The following is a 21315-nucleotide window of genomic DNA, read 5'->3' on the forward strand; positions in this document are numbered from 1 at the left end:
AGGTTTTTTTGTGAAGTAAAATATTTGAATACATTTGTAATTGTCTTCCATATAATCTGTTAATAATATATATATTTTTTGTAATTTCTAAACGGTATAGTTTCTATTTATTTCTTATTGCTGAAAATTGATCTAAACTGATGCTGTGTTTCCAGGACTAAAACACAAATTTACTAACACTTAAAAATTTCTATAAAAAATTAATCTGTTAGTAAAGCCCCTTTCAGACAGAAAATGAAATTACCAGGTGAAACAGTTCTACCCGGTAATTTCACTAAAAACACGGTTCCTTTTTCTGTGTGAAATGGTCAACCCAACTTGAAATTCCCAGGACTTTGACCCAGGAATTTACCAGGGTTAGAGACACTGGAATTTCGACCTGGGTTGACCCTTTTAAACAGACAAAATACTCGTGTTGATTCGCAACTTACCTGGTTGAAATTCTTGACCCAGAAATTTGCTTCTATGTGTGAAAGGTAGGGGGGGGTCAGACAGAGCCCGGCAACACGACCCGGCACTGAATTGCCGGGTAATTGCTGGGTTTTCTGTCTGAAAAGGGTATAAATATGTGTTTTAGTCACTGAAACAAAACATTGATTATGACTGATTTTCACTGATTTGAAATCAATAAAAAATAAAATAGACCATTAATAAATATACCTCTGGAACAACTAGGTCTGTATAGCTTTCTTTAGTATTTTTGTACATCAATAAGTGAATGTAAAATGCTCTATATTATGTTTTTTTCCTTCAATTTCATATGTAAAATTTGAGATGCATTTTTCAAAATACATCAAGTACAGTACCTCAAAAAATTACAGTTCTATCCTCTAATTTACAGAAAACATTTAAAATCAGTGTAAACAGGAGGCAAATGATGATGTTCTATTCATATTCCACAGGGGAAGCCAGAATCCACGTTGTATTACCACAATGAGAACCTGACTGTACTTATGGCAGATCTATTTGCTGCTGGTATGGAGACCACCTCGACCACTCTGCGATGGGGCCTCCTGCTTATGATGAAATATCCAGAGATCCAAAGTAAGAAAATAAATCTATATGTAATGCTAGCCATACACTGTGAGATCAAACTCATCATCAGACTGACCAATTATCTTACATAACTGTAGACTATGGGGGTTATTCAGAGTTGGTCGCACATTTTCCTATTTTAGCAAAATCTGTAACCACCAAACTCATACTGTATGCTAGGGCTGCCCAGCACAGGTTAAGGCCGCCCAGCGTGTGTGGCGCTGCCCCGCGATGAGATCGCAATTCATTTGTGATCACATTGCAAAAACCTCAAATAGAGGCAAACGCACCACCACCATGTTTCCAATCTCAGGGAACGCAGGCGACATAATCGGCTGGCCCGGAGGATGGCCATGAGACACCTGCATTTCTTTATCCACTCCCCATCAACGCCATGTCGCCACCCCCGGACGCCAGCCGTTGGTCAGTCATGATGCAACCGCATCCTTCCGGGATGATTGGTCGCGAATGCGCAATGTGGCCGCTGTTTCGAGACATAACTATAGTAGGTGCAAGGGGTGCCATTGCAATGGGGCCCAGAGGCTTAGGGGGGCTTGGACCCAGGTTATAAAGTTGCATTCCAATTTCCCAGATTTGCCTGCTAAGCATTTGGGTCTGACCCATTGCACAGCCTGAATTGTGTGACATTACATTTTCAGTGATTAGATTGTGTAGTGGATGTTCTAATGGTACGGGGCACTGAATATATGGCATAATATGAACTGGAGGCCACTGTAATGTGTCATAATCTGCTCATTGCATATAATATGAACTGGAGGCCACTGTAATGTGTCATAATCTGCTCATTTCAATGTGGAGGCACTTTAATGTTACATAATCAGAAATGTAATGTGGCACAATATGAAATGGAGGCACTATAGTTTGGCATAATATTAACTGGGGACACTGTGTGTAATAATGTGAATTAGGGGTACTGTGTGGCATAATCTGTACTGGCAGCCCTACAATGTGACCTAGGGAACTATGATAGTTCATAAAATAAACTAGGACACTACTGTGGGTACCCTGAAAAGCAAAATGTTTTATGATGCCAAACAAAAGAGGGGAAGTTCTGGTGTACTTGTCACCATCTAATACAGGGGTGGGGAACCTGTGGCCCTCCTGCTGTTGCTGCACTACACATCCCAACATGCTCTGCAACTGTGTTAGCATGGCCAAGTAGCAATACTGTAGCAGGGCATGCTGGTATGTGTAGTTCAACAACAGCTGGAGTGCCAAAAAGTTCCCCACCCCTGATCTAATAGATCAGATATTATCAGTGTCAGACAAGGGGCATGTAGGGCCCACCGGGGGAATACAGTGGTAGGGGCCCATGTTTAGGGGTGTGGCCAGTCTCTAGAGGGGGTGTGCCCAGCCACCACCTTGGTTTGCCTAACCATTTTGCAAGAGTTGGTCCTCTAGATAAGTATATACATTAAATACTGTAGTGCATGCATGATAATGTACTAGATAGTAACAGCACAGTCTGGAACCTGATACCTAGAGGAAGGGGTGGGCCCCCAGGCAGTAGGGCCCACCAGGGTTTTCCACTGTACCCCTGTGGGCAAGTACAACCCTGGATTTTATAATCTCCAAACATACAAAAGAAATCCACAGCTCTGTTTCTATTAGTTTTCAATAGAGCCTTTTGTCTCTCATCCACGTAAAATCAATCTTCAAATGTTCTTTATACAGGCAACTTTGTATCCACATAACGAATGATCAGCATAGTTATGTTTCAACCCACTCTGGATTTCTAGGGTAGTTCACAAACCCAAACACAGGTACTATAGGTCTTCCAAAATAAAACAGTTTATTATAAAAAAATACTTAAAGACTTTTCTCTCCCATTGGGTGCATATAAATGTATCAGGCAAGCAGATTACAGTGGTACTACTCCTGGTATTCAGATGTACTAATAGGGGAGCTCACTAGATCCTTGGGATGCCATTGTTATATGGTGCTTTCTACAGCAGGATTTACTTTACCCGCGGTCAAGCGCGACCAGGTCTCTCCGCTCCCAAATACTGCCTCCCCACTTCACACAGAACAAATTAGGACCGAGTCCACCCGCCGACGCGTTTGCACCCTAATTGGGTATTTGTCAAGGCATACAGATGGGTCCACATTTCTCTTGACCTTTAATAGGAATAACTGAGACTGGGCAGTCGGACTTAATCCCCTGCTGTAATGACTTAATCCCCTGCTGTATTGTTCTCTCTGTATTGTACTGCACCTGAGAACAATAGATGAAGGGGTTATGTAAATAAACCATGGTGTGCCTAGGCACAGCAAAGAGGCCCAGATAACCGTGGATCTATCTGTAGGTGGACTTAGTCCGTTCATTCCATTTATACTGCTTCCCATGATTCTGGTATGCTCATTCCCATGTACCATCATGCTCATTCAGGGTTATTTAAAGGTACATGACATTAACACATCTTTAACTATTATAGAGAAAAGTCAATTTAAAGTTTTTTTTCTTATTAAGTACTATACATCAACAGTGAGTGAACTCTCAAAGGGTGATCATAACAAACATCACATTACATCTTCCTCAAAGGGACACAATAGGGACACAATAAAACCACCTATTCCAAAAACCACTTCAAGTCAAAACTGCCCTTTAACCCTCCCGGCTGCAGTGTTTTTAACTCATGAATCCACCTTTTTCTCATACCGTTCTGTGTTCATCACCCCCCTAATCAGTGAGCTTGATGGTGATGAGATAATTCTCCTGTAAACTCCATTAAGCTTATTTTAATGGCAATCATTTACACGTGCAAAAGCAGTTTGATCTTGCTGTGTGAATGATTGCCAGTTAAAAAAAAACTGCAAAACCTTACCAAATCTCTCACTTTTTGAAACTCTCACTCTATTACATTTGGCCCCAAATGTCTTTGCTGTATTAGTAGGCACAAACTTTAAGCCTTTCTTTAACACACACCCTACTGCTTTAGTATCCTTTAAAATGTCCTCTTTCACTCCTCCTCCCTCATTATGGCTATGTATTCTCCTTTCCCCTTTTCTCACAGACTTAAAAGCTTTCTTCCTTTTTTTTTTTTTCTTTTTTCTTTTTCAAACCTCCCCATCTCCCTCTTTTCTTTACTAGCTTATATCTATTCACCTCCGGAACCCCATAAATGTTGTCATACATTGAGGGCTGTCTAGTGTTTGTCTGTTGTATCTGCTCCCTAAAAAACGGGAATCATTCTCATTTCTCCAATTCTCTCTCTCCCGTCTTGATTCTAAAGGAGGTCCAAACCTTTTCCGCAGGGGGACCTTATATTTTGGCGATCTGAAATAATCCTCATTTGATTGTTTCCAACAACAGATTTTATATTTAATGTTTAGGTGAGGCTCTACTTATGCAATAGTAATCATAACATGGTAACTAAAGATTAATTATGTGAATATTTAATATCAATTAAATATGTAATATATTCTATATGCTATTATATTAATAGAGAGTAGATACATTTCCTGCCCAAAATATAAACAATAAAAAAGTAAAATAAAAATAAAAAAATCAATATGAAAAAACATACAATAAAGGGCCAGTAATTCGTTAAAAAGGAAACATAGGGGGTGATTCAGACCTGATCATTGTTGTGCCTATTTGCACAGTGGGCAATCAGGTAGTAACTGCGCATGCATATGCACTGCAATGCGCACACGTCGGACAACAACAAATGGCATCACCGGTCAGCGACGGGATGGTGCGAAAAATCTGATCAGACGGTCATTTGCAAGGTGATTGACAGGAGGAAGCCATTTGTGGGTGGTAACTGAGCGTTTATTGGGAGTGTCAGGAAAAACGCAGGCATGTTCAAGTGTTTTCAGGGTGTGTGTCTGATGTCAGCACCGGCTCAATCAGCCTCTTCTCATCATGCTGTAAGTCCTGGGCTGCGCACAGACTGCACAAAGTGGATTTTTGCAGCTCTGCGTACACATGGGATCGCACACTTGCACGGTGAATTTATACTCCCTCTGGAGGCAGCGACTATCCGAATATAGGACAGCAAAAATTTGCAGCCCAGTGATCAGGTCTGAATCACCCCCAAAGATTTAGAGTATAGAAAGAAAGCTGTATCTTTAGAATGTTCGCAAAGGAGTCATATATACCTGCATATACGTTATGTAGCAATACTATATTTACATCAATAAATGTTGCCAATACACTGTAGGAAGAGGCAGGGATGGCCATCGGTGAGTTAACCATCAACGGTCACCATTGATGATACCTTCAGTGGTTAACCTCAATGCCAATGTGTGAAACCATCGATGAGGGAACACTCAGGGGTTTCATCCCTGCTCTAATACTCAAAGGTGGGGTCGGAAAAAAAAAATTGTGGGGCTCTGTGCCATCGATGGTATTGACTGCAGAACAATTTACCATTGGTGGTTAACCGTCGAAGGTTGTTGGTCAATGGCCAAATCTAGGAAGAGGTGCGGTAAATAACTTGGTGGAATCCAAGCAGAAAGTAAGAAAGATCACTAATAGATAGACTATCGCAATCATTTTTAAAGAGGAAAATGGAATGAAATTAGATCCAGGATATTCTTGACCTGTAAGTCTGGACTTATACATAGTCACATTATTTGTAGGGATTCTGAGGGATGTGATTCTGTAACATATTGAGTGATGTGATTGTACAGTATAGTAGAAAATAACATAATACGTAATACATTACATTCATCAGTTTCTCCACTAATTTATGATATCCTCCTATAGCACTGCCCTTTCCTTTTCCAAAAAGTCATTTTTTTTTCAAACTGTTATCTTATCCCAGTCTTCCAAGACCTGTTGTCTCTTCACTGCCTTTATCTCTCTCTTTTACGTTCAATGCCCTCATCTATCCTCCTCTCTCTAAAACTCTCACCAAGCTCCTCTAATCTGACCCCTCCCTTACCCCATACCATATACAGTACCAGCCCTCCAACTTCAAGCAGCCTACCCTATACCTTCCAACAGGCCTGATTTTAACAAAACAGTCCATCCTTTTTGGCATAATCCTGATATACCACCTGTTCAGCAGCATGCATGCATGGAATCTAAATACTAGACATGCCTATAGCATGACAAACAGTGGGGCTGTGACACATGGTCATGCCCCCAACATAACACCCAATGGGTGGCACCCTTGGCACCCTTCTCTTCTACCCTTGGAAACGTCATCATCTCCTTCAATTTCCAATATAATTTCTACACTCTCTAATGACACTAAATATACAGTACCTATCCTCTTTTGACCACACTGCCTTCATTCTGTCTCATCTTTTCTTGCCTTTCAGCCATATCTTCCTGAATGTCCCAGAATTTTCTCAAACTAAACATGACCAAAATTGTACTCATTGTTTTACCCTTCTATCGCCCAATCATCTCCGTTCTTTCCGTAGACAATATCTCCCTCAATGTGTTAGGCGCCGGGGTCCGCTTGATGGTCTGCGCGGCCCGGCGCCTAGCAACTAGAGACGCCGTGCACGTACAGCCGCCGGCTCCCTAGCAACGCTAGATGCCGGGCGCGCTGAGCCGCACGGACCTTAGCAACGGGGACGCCACTGGCGGACCGCGTTCCCCGTTGCTAGGCTTTAGGAAATTAAGATATTCACCTGCTCTCTGGCTGTGCAGCAAGGCAGCTGCACGGCATTTATTCTAATCAGCCTTTAGCAGCTGATTGGAGGACTCCTTGTTAAATACACTCCCAGGGCTTCTCACAGACGCCGGTAATAGCTTCCTGCATGCTACCTTTGTTTGCTGAGAGTCTGTTTCCAGTCCTGCTGTATCCGGTCATTCCAGTCCTCAGAAGTCCGGTATTCGGGAGTTGTCATCTCATCCCAAGAGGTCGTTTGGTTCCCTGGAGTCCTGACTGATCACCGTTTTATATCCAGTGGTGTTCGTGAGTTGCGGCTCTGGCGTGTGTTGCGGCTCAGCTGCTTTACCTTTTTATATTTTGTGTTTGGAGCATTTGCGGAGGGTTCCGCTTCCACAAGTCCTCTCTGGTACTCGGCGGTGCCGGGTAGGAGAATTGGACAAGTGGATATTTTGGTTGTCCTTTTCCCTGGCGGTTTCTCCGCACATATTATAGTTTTGAGTTTGCTTAGCCCCTGGCCTGGTTGTTTAGTTAGAGGGCCTCTTGTTATCACCCTGTCTCGGGTTTCCCTTTGTCTCTCATTAAGACCGGGGGGCATCGAAGTTGGGCAGACATAATCCGCCCTTCAAACGCGGCTGCCAAGGGCTCAAGAAACCATAGTCTCGCAGGGGATTTCTGACAACACGGGTGAGACAACAGAGTTAGGGCGCCAGGGGCTATTTTCCTGTCCTGCTCCCTTCCCCAGCATTCCGTTCCAGTGCTCCGGTCCTTGCCATAAGATCTCCTCTGACCAGAGTGCTGGAATCATAACATTATTACCGGCCATACCAAAACTTAAAATTAAACGGGGTTTAATTTTTTCTCATTCAGTTTTGTGAGAGTTTATCGGCCTCATGAATCCAACAGGTTTAGGGCCAAATCCTGGTCAGCTCTTAGTCAGCCAGATTCAAGAACTTACTCAGATGGTTCAGGATCTTTCTCTTCGGGTGAAGTCGCAGGAAGATCTTTTGCGAGCTTCCCCAAGGGTAGTCCCTGAACCAAAGATGCATTTGCCTGACCGTTTTTCTGGTGATAGAAAAGAGTTTCTTAATTTTAAAGAATCCTGTAAACTTTATTTTCGTTTAAGACCGACTTCCTCGGGTACTGAATCTCAGCGGGTCGGGTTTATTATTTCTTTGCTCCAGGGGGATCCTCAGACCTGGGCATTTGGTTTAAGAGCAGAGGATCCGGCATTGTTGTCAGTTGACGCTTTTTTTGAGTCTTTAGGGCTCTTGTATGATGACCCTGATAGAGAGGCGTCCGCTGAAAGTCAGTTGCGCGCTCTCAGACAGGGTAGAAATCCTGCGGAGGTTTATTGTACAGAGTTTCGCCGTTGGTCGAACGACTGTGGCTGGAATGACCCAGCCCTGCGCAGTCAGTTTCGCCTCGGCTTATCAGAGTCTATAAAAGACAGTCTTCTTCAGTACCCCGCTCCTGAGACTCTCGATAAACTCATGGAGCTTTCTATTAAGATTGATCGTCGTCTCAGAGAGCGGAGGGCTGAAAAAGGAGCACTTGTAAGGTCAAGTCCGTGTGTATATTCCATTCCTGAAGACGTAGAGGAGCCCATGCAGATGGGTCTCTCCCGGCTGTCTCCTGAAGAAAGAGCCAGAAGGCAAAATTCTGGTCTTTTTCTGTACTGTGGGGGTAAGGGACATTTTGCTCGTAATTGTCCGAACAAGTCGGGAAACGCTTTGACCAGGTGAATTGTGAGGGGGTTCACCTAGGTCTGCAGCTTATCTCCTCGAACGACTCCCTTTTAGTCCCAGTTAAAGTTTCCTTTGGCAGCCTCAGTTCTTCTGTGTCGGCTTTTGTTGACAGTGGAGCTGCAGGAAACTTTATGGATTTAACTTGGGCTAAGGCCTTAGGCATTCCTCAGTTACCTTTGGGTAGGTGTGTCACCATGCATGGCTTAGATGGGAGTCCGCTGTCTAATGGGATTATTTCTCTCCGTACACCCCCTGTACTACTTACAGTAGGAGCTCTACATTCCGAGAAAATCGAGTTCTTTCTTACACATTGCCCAGCAGTTCCAGTTGTTCTGGGTCACCCTTGGCTGGCCTTTCATAATCCCACCATTGATTGGCGGTCGGGGGAGATTTCACATTGGGGTACTTTTTGTGATAAGGAATGTATCACGTTTCCAGTCAGAGTAGCAGCTATCATTCCAGAACTCATTCCGGTGGAATACCAGTGTCACGATCCGGGTATCTGGACGCCATTACCTGCCGTTTAGGTGTCTTCTGAGACTGGCCCAGCGTTCCAAATCCGGATCTCATCTGTGTCAACACTCTGCACATCCCTCCTGTCATTCTGAGACACTACCACAGCGGCGCCATGTTTGAATCCAACATGGCGTCTCCCGTCCTCCGCGGCCTCCGCCGCCGTTACTGTGTTATTGCTGCAGGTTCTCAGAATCATGTATCATGCCTGCCGCGGCCTCTGCTGCCCTCCAAGTGTCTCAGCATATAACTGTCATCTGGCGTCTCCTGTCCTCCGCGGCCGGCGCCGCCATTATCATTATGTTTGCACATTTTCATTCCAAACCAGGTTTTCCCTCCAGGTTCCAGCATGGGCGCAGCCATGTTGGATTTGATCACATGCTCCAATTCGTCCAATCCACCATCTCTGGAATCTGCATAATTGCCCAGCCAATGCCTGCATAGCAGCAGGTATAAGTATCCTGTGTCTGGGCCAGATAGAGGTCAGTGCTTTGAATGTCATACCTTGTTCCAGTCTCTCTCTCCTGTGGCTTGTTTCTCCAGGTTCCAGCTCCTGTCTCCAGCATCCACAAAGAGACCCGCACCTGCTTTCCATCCTGCGGTGCAGCCTGACTTTGCAATCCTCTGTGACTGATCCAGCTTTCAGCTATTACTTTGTTTGCTTCCAGCTTCCAAGCTTTCAGCTATTACCCATCTGTTTCCAGCAACCTGCTTCCAACAGAATTCAGCCTCCTTAAAGAGCCGGTGTTCTCCCAGCGGATTTCTACTTACCAGCAGTATCCACTACCACCGGTAACCACTCTTCATTTCATCTGTTTCCACGCACACTAGCATCTTTCAGTTTTAACTCCGTGTCTCCACCATCTGGCTGGTTCCGTCCAGTGACTCCTACAGTGCATTCCAGTTACCAGCATCATCTTATACACCTACTGGCGTGTTCCTCGGTTGTCTCCACTACTACAGCCTGGCCTGGTAAGGTTATTCTTCCCAAGGACTATAACATCTGTTCTGCAACCTACCAGTGCCCTGTTATAACTTTTATGGTTTAGTGATCCAGGAACTGTATTATCTGCCACTGCTAATACTGACTGTGAACGCTGTTGTGATTATACGGAGTCTGTTTAATAAACTTTCATTTGACTTTTAACTTGCTTGTCATGGTCACACCTTCGGGTTTCCTTCCACACTTACATGTCCAGGGGTCTGATTAAACCATCTAAGTTTAACTTCATTCCAGCCCCTACAACTGAGGCTTCCTCCCGTCAGCCTAAACCCTCAGTTGTGACAACAAGGAGTTTGCTGATGTTTTCTCCAAAGGCAATGCGGACATTCTGCCTCCCCATCGGCCTTATGATTGTGCTATTGAGTTAATTCCTGGTGCCGCATTGCCAAAGGGAAGATTATATGCATTATCCGGGCCAGAAACTGCGGCTATGAATGATTATGTAAAGGAGAGCCTTGAGAAAGGATTTATTAGACCATCAAAATCTCCTTTAAGTGCAGGCTTCTTCTTTGTGGAGAAAAAGGATGGCTCGCTTAGACCTTGCATTGATTTTAGAGCCCTGAATAAGATCTCAGTTAAAAACACCTATCCTTTGCTGTTGATTTCTGTACTCTTTGATCAGTTACGTTCTGCTGTGATTTTTTCTAAAATTGACCTTAGAGGAGCGTACAACCTCATCCGAATTAAATCTGGAGATGAGTGGAAAACGGCCTTCAGTACTCAGTCGGGTCACTACGAATACCTGGTGATGCCGTTCGGCCTGTCCAATGCTCCGGCAGTTTTTCAAGACCTCATTAACGATGTGCTCCGTGACTTCCTAGGGAAATTCGTGGTCGTTTACTTAGACGACATCCTGATTTTTCTGAATCAATGGAACAACATGTTACCCAGGTGCGTCTGGTTCTTCAAAAGTTACGTGAGAATCATTTATATGCCAAGCTGGAGAAGTGTGAGTTTCATGTCACGGAAGTATCTTTTTTAGGGTACATAATTTCCCCTCAGGGATTTTCCATGGAACCAAAGAAACTCCAGGCCATCCTTAGTTGGGCGCAACCCACCAATTTAAAAGCAATTCAGCACTTTTTAGGGTTTGCGAATTATTATAGGAGGTTCATTCATTATTTTTCTGACCTGGTTGCTCCCATTGTAGCTCTGACAAAGAAAGGAGCGGATCCTACCAACTGGTCGCGTGAAGCTGAGTTGTCCTTCCGGGCCTTGAAACAAGCCTTTGTGTCGGGCCCAGTCCTCAGACATCCTAATCCGGAATTGCCCTTTGTGGTGGAGGTTGATGCCTCGGAGGTTGGAGTGGGGGCTATCCTTTCTCAAAAGGATCCGGAGTCTCTGGAGTTACATCCTTGTGCCTTTATGTCCAGGAAATTCTCCTCCGCTGAATCCAACTATGACGTTGGTAATGGGGAGTTACTGGCGGTAAAGTGGGCTTTCGAGGAGTGGAGGCATTGGCTGGAGGGAGCAAAACATACTATTTCGGTATTGACTGACCATAAGAACCTGCAATACATTGAATCGGCTAAGCGGCTTAATGCCCGGCAGGCACGTTGGGCATTATTTTTTACGCGTTTCAAATTTATAATCACTTTCAGGCCTGGTTCCAAGAATACTAAGGCTGATGCCCTGTCATGTAGCTTTCTTCCGGTTCACAATAACAATCCTGTTACCCCCATACTTCCATCTTCGGTCATCTGGGCGGGCCTCACACAAGATTTATTTACCCAGTTAAAACAGCTTCAACACCAAGCTCCTAGAATTACTCCTGCTGGTCGTCTTTACGTCCCTGAGTTTTTGAGAGCTACTGTTTTAACGGAATTCCATGATAACAAAGTTTCAGGGCATCCAGGAGTCTCTAAGACATTGGAGTTAGTCTCTCGCTCAGTATGGTGGCCTGGTCTTTCTAAAGACGTCAAGGAATTTGTTTATTCATGTCAGGTTTGTGCACAGCATAAGGTTCCCCGTTCCTTGCCCATCGGGCAACTTATGCCCTTAAATGTTCCTCTCAGGCCGTGGTCTCATATTTCCATGGATTTTGTGGTTGACCTTCCCCTTTCAGCCGGATTCCGAGTCATATGGGTGGTAGTGGACCGTTTTAGTAAAATGGCTCATTTTATTGCTCTTCCCCGATTGCCTTCTGCCCAAGGGTTGGCAGTTTTGTTTCTCCGCCATGTATTCAGGCTTCATGGGTTGCCTACTGATATTGTTTCTTATCGGGGTCCACAATTCATCGCACAATTCTGGAAATGTTTTTATGCCTCATTGAAGATGAAATTGTCGTTAACATCCGGTTACCACCCACAATCCAACGGGCAAACCGAACGAGTTAACCAATCATTGAAACAATATTTGCGCTTGTATTCAGCCAAACTCCAGAATGATTGGTCCGAGTTTCTTCCGTTGGTTGAATTTGCTTACAATAATTCTCGTCATTCCTCCACTAAAGAGTCTCCATTCTTTTCAGTTTTTGGTTTTCACCCCAGAGCTAATTCTTTTTTTCATCATTCCTCAGTCTCCTCGCTTACCTTAACCTCCCATCTCAGAGCCATTTGGAAAAAGGTGCACCTTGCTCTCAGAAAAGCGGCCTTTCGAGAGAAGAAATTTTCTGACAGGCTCCGACGTCCTTGCACTTTTAAGGTGGGAGATAGGGTGTGGTTGTCGACTCGCAACATCAGGCTTCGACAATCCTCGGCTAGACTGGGACCCAAATTTATTGGGCCATTTCTTATTATTAAAAGAGTCAACCCAGTTGCCTTTCGGTTACGTTTACCAAGATCTCTCAGGATTGGAAATACGTTTCATTGTTCCCTGTTGAAACAATACGTTTCTTCCAGTAGATTTCCTCGGAAGATCTCTCAGGGTAGATCTCCAGTGGATGTACAGGGACAACAGGAGTTCTTGGTAGAGAAGGTTCTCGATTCCAAATTGTCCCGGGATCGGCTGTATTTTCTGGTTCACTGGAAAGGCTATGGTCCGGAGGAAAGGTCTTGGGTCCTGGATAAGGATCTTCATGCCCCGAGGCTCAAGAGGACATTTTTTTGGGAATTTCCTCAGAAACCTGGCTTTAGGGGTTCCTTGACCCCTCCTCATGGGGGGGGTACTGTTAGGCGCCGGGGTCCGCTTGATGGTCTGCGCGGCCCGGCGCCTAGCAACTAGACACTCCGTGCACGTACAGCCGCCGGGCGCGCTGAGCCGCACGGACCCTAGCAACGGGGACGCCACTGGTGGACCGCGTTTCCCATTGCTAGGCTTTAGGAAATTAAGATATTCACCTGCTCTCTGGCCGTGCAGCAAGGCAGCTGCACGACATTTATTCTAATCAGACTTTAGCAGCTGATTGGAGGACTCCTTGTTAAATACACTCCCAGGGCTTCTCAGAGACGCCGGTAATAGCTTCCTGCATGCTGCCTTTGTTTGCTGAGAGTCTGTTTCCAGTCCTGCTGTATCCGGTCATTCCAGTCCTCAGAAGTCCGGTATTCGGGAGTTGTCATCTCATCCCAAGAGGTCGTTTGGTTCCCTGGAGTCCTGACTGATCACCGTTTTATATCCAGTGGTGTTCGTGAGTTGCGGCTCTGGCGTGTGTTGCGGCTCAGCCGCTTTACCTTTTATATTTTGTGTTTGGAGCATTTGCGGAGGGTTCCGCTTCCACAAGTCCTCTCTGGTACTCGGCGGTGCCGGGTAGGAGAATTGGACAAGTGGATATTTTGGTTGTCCTTTTCCCTGGCGGTTTCTCCGCACATATTATAGTTTTGAGTTTGCTTAGCCCCTGGCCTGGTTGTTTAGTTAGAGGGCCTCTTGTTATCACCCTGTCTCGGGTTTCCCTTTGTCTCTCATTAAGACCGGGGGGCATCGAAGTTGGGCAGACATAATCCGCCCTTCAAACGCGGCTGCCAAGGGCTCAAGAAACCATAGTCTCGCAGGGGATTTCTGACAACACGGGTGAGAAAACAGAGTTAGGGCGCCAGGGGCTATTTTCCTGTCCTGTTCCCTTCCCCAGCATTCCGTTCCAGTGCTCCGGTCCTTGCCATAAGATCTCCTCTGACCAGAGTGCTGGAATCATAACACAATGCTGTTCATTAAGTCCGTTGCCTGTGTGTCATCCTTGACTACGCCCTCTTCTTCACCCTTCACATTCAAAATATCTTTTGCCCTGCCATTTTCACTTTCACAGCATCTCTCTAGGATTAGGCCCCCTCTCATCCCTGATGCTACCAAGAATCTCATCCATGCACTCATCATCTCCTGTCTCAACTACTGTAACCTCTCCCTCTCTGGCTTCAACTGTTTTCACATTTCCCATCTTCAATCAATCCTAAATGCTGCCACTTGCCTTATTTTCCTCTCTCACTGCCATGCATCTTCCTCTGCAATCTCTGGTGCCCTACCCTACTAAGGGGAGAATTCAATTGAAGGTGAAGGTGGTGATTTGCCATGGCCTTTTAACAGCAGCCCTATTCGCACCCTTGCCATGCCCAATCTGCACCCCTTTGCTCAAAAGTGCTTGCTACCATATGGGGTAGTGAACACTTTCGAGCAAGATCCCACCACCGTAAAGTGCATCCCCCCCAAGAGTCAAATTCCCCCCCCTTGCATTTCTGTGTACAGTCTGTGACTAAGCGTCGAAGACACATTTATGCAACATTTGCTGAAGTTAATGATTCTTGTCTGTGAGCCCTTTAGCTTCAATCTAAACTTATAATAAGGTAAGTCAGCTGGTCGCTTCATAAATTGACATATAAAGCAGTGTGAAGAACATAAAGATATTTGAGGACAATAAGTGTAATGGAAAAAGTAGCATTCACATTCTAGAAATTTAGGCAATGCCACCCCTGGTAATTACAGTATGTATCTGACTGTTCATTTCAAAGACTGTCCTGGCAAAAGTAACATTTGCTTAAGTGAGCATAACCAACCAACAGTTATAGACTGTGAACCACCAGTGTTATTTCATTGACAAATCTGGGGTTAGTGAAATATTAAGACATAACTAGCATCAATGTTATATTATGTGTGTGTATTAAGAACTATTATTATTACAGGTTGAGTATCCCATATCCAAATATTCCGAAATACGGAATTTTTGGAGTGAGAGTGAGATAGTGAAACCTTTGTTTTTTGATGACTCAATGTACACAAACTTTGTTTAATACACAAAGTCATTAAAAATATTGTATTAAATGACCTTCAGGCTGTGTGTATAAGGTGTATATGAAACATAAATGAATTGTGTGAATGTAGACACACCTTGTTTAATGCACAAAGTTACAAAAAATATTGGCTACAATGACCTTCAGGCTGTGTGTATAAGGTGTATATGTAACATAAATGCATTCTGTGCTTAGATTTAGGTCCCATCACCATGATATCTCATTATGGTATGCAATTATTCCAAAATACGGAAAAAGCCGATATCCAAAATACTTCTGGTCCCAAGCATTTTGGATAAGGGATACTCAACCTGTATTATTATTATTATTATTATTATTATTATTATTATTATTATTATATATTACTTTATGCACATCATAGATATGTACTAGTTTAATTTTGGTATTAGTAGAACAGATATTCTTTAAGAGAAAACTTTTTTATACACCCATATCTGATGCAGGAATTTTTGCATTAGCTTTAAGTAACAATGAGACTTCTCTGTTTTTCTAGGCTATGAATTTGTGACATTAATTATATTTTAAGTAAACAGTATCTCTTTTCTCACAGAAAAAGTGCAAAATGAAATTGAAAGTGTGGTTGGATCAGCTCAACCTCAGGTAGAACATAGGAAGCAAATGCCGTACACCGATGCCGTCGTCCATGAAATTCAGCGGTTTGGTGATATCGCACCAGGTAGCGCCCCACATGCAACTTCTCAAGATGTCACATTCAGGGGCTACATAATTCCAAAGGTGAGTTTCATTTTTGCAAGAGCATATCATAGGGACATACAGAAATTGGGTTCAGTAAGGAATGTTTGCTGGAATTAAGCAATTCAAAATAAACACACACTGCATCTGTTAACAATTGCACTTACATACCCTAATGTACGGGTGTGGTTCGTTTTATCGACAGTATCTAGGTCGACAATGTTTAGGTCGACCACTATAGGTCGACAGTCACTAGGTCGACATGGATGGAAGGTCGACAGGGTTTCTAGGTCGACATGTGCTAGGTCGACATGTCTAAAGGTCGACATGATGAAATTTTTTTTTTTGTGTCATTTTCTTCGTAGAGTGACCGGGATCCCAAATTAGTGCACCGCGTCCACTCGCATGGCTCGCTTCGCTCGCAATGCTTCGGGCATGGTGCCTTCGCTCCGCTACCGCTTCCCTCGGCACACTTTACCGTTCCAATCGTAGTCCACGTGGATCGTTAAGTATGAAAAAAATCCAAAAAAATTGTGAAAAACTCATGTCGACCTTTAGACCTGTCGACCTAGCACATGTCGACCTAGAAAACCTGTCGACCTTCCATCCATATCGACCTAGTGACTGTCGACCTATAGTGGCCGACCTAAACATTGTCGACCTAGACACTGTCGATCTTCAGACCGGATCCCCTAATGTACAGTACTTGTCTGATTTTATAGCACCCAGTGGCCTTCCCATTCCTCTTATCCAGATGCTAACAGGTATGAGTGGCAGAATCACACAAACTTGAATGGGCACATACAGTATAAGTAAGCCCACTCTTCTGGGCATGACCAAAGTTGCACAATGTAGTCTATGGCATAGTCCTCATTCTGGATTCGGTGTATGATGTATACAGTCATAATATTGGCAGTGACTATGTAGACACCAGAATGCTGGTGCCAGGATAGGATGCTGACACTATAACTTTAAACATGCCACTGTAGGAGCATAATTAAAGTTATAATAGCACATGGTTAAAAACCTGTAATACAATTTTAACCATGTCAAAAAAAAACATACCGTCATTCTGGTGTTTACAAAGTCACACAAAGTCAAGACATTGTAACTGTATAGATCCAGACTGCTTCCATTAAATCTGCTTAAGTTCTAATGTACAGTATGCTTTAGCCAATAAAAATGCAGCCAACTACTGTACATTTGCATAGCAAACAGTTGGCCAGGTAGGTCAGGTGTATATAATTTTCATTCATAACAATAAAACCAAGCCTCAGGTTTTATTATTCTGTTTATACAATCTGATTGGTCAATTGCTTAATTGGCATATGTATGTATGTGATCATCAAACACTGCTTGGGTGCCCTATGATCTGGATTTATAGGGGTCAGACCAGAGACATGATCTGTCCAATTGGTAATACACATTTCTGGTCATATTGGCCACAGACCTTCTCTTTTGAACAACTGGTTCTGCCCATATGTGGGCTCCAAGTATTCTATTTTTAACATTGTATGTCTGTTATATAATGGGCAGGTTCTAACTAACTATTTCTCCCCAGGGGACCACTGTGATGCCATTTCTGACCTCTGCACTGAAAGATGCTGCCTACTTTGAAAAACCTGATGAGTTTTACCCAGAACATTTTCTCACCTCAGAAGGACATTTCAAGAAGAATGAAGCATTCATACCATTCTCATTGGGTAATACTAATTCCAAACACATTTTTATGATGACTATCTCAATATTGGGCAGGGCTGGGGAAACCAGATTAATTGTAAACATGACCTGACTGGTCCTTGGTCAGTTGTAATATGTGACAACAATACCACAATCTTATAGTAGAAGACCTTAACTCTACAACCTTGCTAGTTATTAATAGTACTTGGTACAAAGAATGGTAATCAGGCCTACCGGGAATTAGTTTGATGTTAGGCACTTGAGACAATATATCCACAATCATTAAATACACAGAATTCATCCATTTATGTGCATTTATTCTGCCGATGGGAATTTGTTTAAGTGTCTTCATGAAGTTTATTTTAGTATACTGTAAGATATTCTTACCATTACTTAGTGGATGTTGTCAAAGTCGAAAAATATCATAATGCATATGCCTTGTACTAACACCAGGCTCATGCCCGCTGTGCGCGCGCCCATTCTGCCGTTCGTGCACATACTCGCAATTTGCGTATGATCGCTCCCGCGTTCCTGCGGGTGGTCTGCGCATTTACGGTAGTGTTTGTGAGCGCATGGAGGGTTATCAAAACATTTCATATTTAACCCAAATAATGCACATTGTACACATAGCCCCCTGCACCACATCAGAAAGAAATAGCTGTTTAAAATAGTTACTGAACAAAGGGATTCACCTTTACAGGATAGGAGAGGACAGAACAAGGTTACAAGGTGGTGTTTGGTATTCAGCTGTAGGGTACTTTAAGGGAAACATTCCGGTGTTGGTTAGAGGAAGATTGCATGTTGCAGCGTATAGTTATGTGCAGAAGTAGAATATAGATATAAAACTGTATTTACTTTGTATTATGTATGCGGCGGGAATCCAGAGGATACCACCCCCAAGAGCAGTTAAGAATGACATCGCCCACCTTTTCAAATCAACCTATGACCTCTCCTGTAATGTAAATGAACATCTCTGTGTCCAATAGACAAAGGGATTACAGTGACCATTGTATTGTTTTGGATGAAGTGAATAAATAGAGCTTGCAGCAGGCTTGGTCACACAAGACTCTGAACGCTTTCTACCTGATAGCGGAGGATTGGTCCAGGACGCGCTTGTGAACGAATTCTCACGTATGTACATTCTCTGTAGCCATTATTCTGTTTAGATATCATGTTAGCTTGTAGTGTATAAATTGTATTGTTATTTCCTTTTGTCTAATTAATCCGCAGTGGCCTTAGAACCCTGTGGTTTTACCCCATATCGGTGTTGTGTCCTCATTTCTCTGCTAGGGGTTATAGGGTTATTATATTCACAAACTACTTAAGGTTTTAACGTGTATTTGGTAAAGGGTATGCACTGTGAGTACTTTGTACCAACAGCGCTGCACAAGGTTTAAAGTGTATCATCATTACAGTGCCGTGCTGCAGAAGGTTTAAAGCATAAACGTATCATTACATTGTATCACTAACAAGGTTTAAAATCTATCATCCTATTGTGTGCGCGTGGTGTGTACTTTGTATTCCCGGGGCGGCGTCCTGTACGCTAAGTCCGTAAGCTATAGGACTCTGTACGCAAATAGCGTACACAGTACGTAGCATGTGTATTCAATCTAGCGGCCGCAGCGGCCCCACGATAAAGGTGTATTTAAAGTTATAGCTTTATGTTTAAAGATAATAATTGACATTATCAATGTGTAGTATATATAATGATGTAGAATATAGGGCTCACATAAACACACAGCTACCATCATGATTGATAAATTCCAACAACCAGAAGCTACTAGACACCCAATCTTGTAGGCTACTAGACATCTAAACCACATACCATACTATTAACTTGGAAGGGAGTTCTCTTAGATAGCAGACCATTTGTCATTGTGCTGGGTGCAAACAAATTGGGAGGTAAATACCAAAGTGACGCATTTTTCTAGGATTTACAACCTTTCAAAGTCACTGTAGAAGTTGAACATAGGCCAGGCATCTTGCATAACATTGCTTATGTCCTTTCCGGAAAGTGCATGTACCTTATTTGCCATCACCATGGGAAGAGATATGTAACAAAGCAAAGAGCTCATGTTTTTACTCTCTGGCTGTATCACTAGCAGGCAAATCAACCAGAGCACCTTGTCTAAACGTCCTTACAGTATGTAGGGAACAAGAAACCTTCTAGGAAAATATGGGTTTGATTACAGACAAAGCTGAGCTTAAGCTTAGGGCTCTATAAGCCTTCTATTCAATTTGGGCAGTGCAACCATGCTGAACCAGTTGGTCAGTGACTAGTTCTGTAAAATTTATTGTAGCTGTTGTTAATGTTTCCTATATCTGTTTGCCGCAGGTAAAAGAAGCTGTGCTGGGGAAAACCTGGCTAATATGGAGCTGTTCCTATTCTTCACAACGCTGCTGCAGAACTTCACATTCCAGGGTACTCCAGGAGCGCAGCTGGATCTCAAGCCTGCAATGGGTGCTACTAATGCACCACAGCATTATGATATGTGTGCTATACCATGCAGATAGAACATGTATTCAGGCAACATAATCTGAAAGATCTCTCAGTAATGTTTAGACTTACGGCACGAGAGGAAAAAATGGGAACAACAGAACTGCATCTGATATTTATATTTTAGAAGGTTTTTAATGTTTCTTTCCCCAGCACTGAATTTGGAATTAGTGCTTTCGCTTATGATGGATAAATGTTAATTGATATGGATAGTATTACTGTTGAGCATTTTACTCTCCTTAATTCAGGATTTTCAGGAAAATGTTTAACTATACAGAAGAAAAGAGAAAATGCAGGAGCACACTCTAAGCATGAAGAGCAGTGGTAATCAGAACAATTATAATAAACTCTGCAATTTAACACAAAGTAAAATTGAGGTACAAAAATTGACCTCATAAGGTGAATCCCTAACTTTCCTAAAGTACAGCCCAGAACACGGGACCCCCCCCAGGCCAGCACAATCAACTCTAGAACACAGGACCCCGTGGGCAGGGCCGTCTTTTCGTATGGGCTCAATGGGCACTTTCCCAAGGGCCCCAGGAGTATAAGGGCCCTAGGCTAAAAGCCAGATATCTCGGGTTCTGTTTGATTTATAGTTTTTCTGAGGGTATATGCCAAAAGTTGGGACTCTCCTCTTTTAGTGAACACTGGCAGCTTGTCTCTACTATGTCCAGAACCAGAGATATCAGCCTTCCAGCAGCCGGTCCCTGCTCCAGCTCCACACGGCTAGTATGCAGTTTTATTTTTTCGTTGGTGGATTGCTCTGACTCCTGAACTCTGATCCCCAAGTCCCCAGTACCTCCTGAAAGGTGTGACTTTCTAGTGTTTTATCCCATTCAAAGCTAAGAAATCTATTTCCAGGAACTGGAGATATCTGCAGTCCAGCAAGCTGCCATGCCTCCGGAAAATGCTGAATATTAAGCCCACTCCACTGTCCACCCCTCTGCTGCGTATTAAACACCCCCTACCACCCAGGAAGTCTTGTACCAGGGCCCCTTCATTCAGCCCAATACCCCCTTATACAGGTTCTCCCTCTTGCCCCATCTCCCACCATCTGTGCAGTAAAGGAGTAATTAGCAGAAATTATTGCTCCAGGTCCTACATGCTGAGCGGAAGATAGAACACCCCCTACCACCCGCAGGACATCAAAGCTGCCACTGATAGCACCCCCAACCACTACCACTGGAGGATAGGTCTGGGCCCCAGTGCATTGTTGTGCCCAGGGGCCCACACTACTGTGGGCCAGCACAACAAATGTTTAGCCATGTATGTTCCAAAATACAATGCTAAGGGTTGACATGCAAAGAGATTAAAGAACAAAATATGAATGCGTCATGGACACCTTTCCTTTTACTTTGTGTAATCTAAGTAGTTCTGG

General features: G+C 43.6%; 1 protein-coding gene across 1 annotated transcript in view; it reads left to right on the forward strand.

Moving 5' to 3' along the window:
• The window catches only part of LOC134908920 (cytochrome P450 2K6-like), a 47891-nt gene extending 26888 nt beyond the window's left edge, over window positions 1–21003 (forward strand). The window contains exons 6-9 of the mRNA XM_063915167.1: window positions 903–1044; window positions 15618–15802; window positions 17322–17463; window positions 19776–21003. Of these exons, the coding sequence (XP_063771237.1) occupies window positions 903–1044; window positions 15618–15802; window positions 17322–17463; window positions 19776–19954 (648 nt within the window). The 3' untranslated portion in view covers window positions 19955–21003. The remainder of the gene's footprint in view (window positions 1–902; window positions 1045–15617; window positions 15803–17321; window positions 17464–19775) is intronic.
• Window positions 21004–21315: the final 312 nt, after the last annotated feature.

The sequence above is a fragment of the Pseudophryne corroboree genome, chromosome 4 (genome assembly GCF_028390025.1).
Source record: "Pseudophryne corroboree isolate aPseCor3 chromosome 4, aPseCor3.hap2, whole genome shotgun sequence".
In the NCBI taxonomy this organism is placed as follows: domain Eukaryota; kingdom Metazoa; phylum Chordata; class Amphibia; order Anura; family Myobatrachidae; genus Pseudophryne; species Pseudophryne corroboree.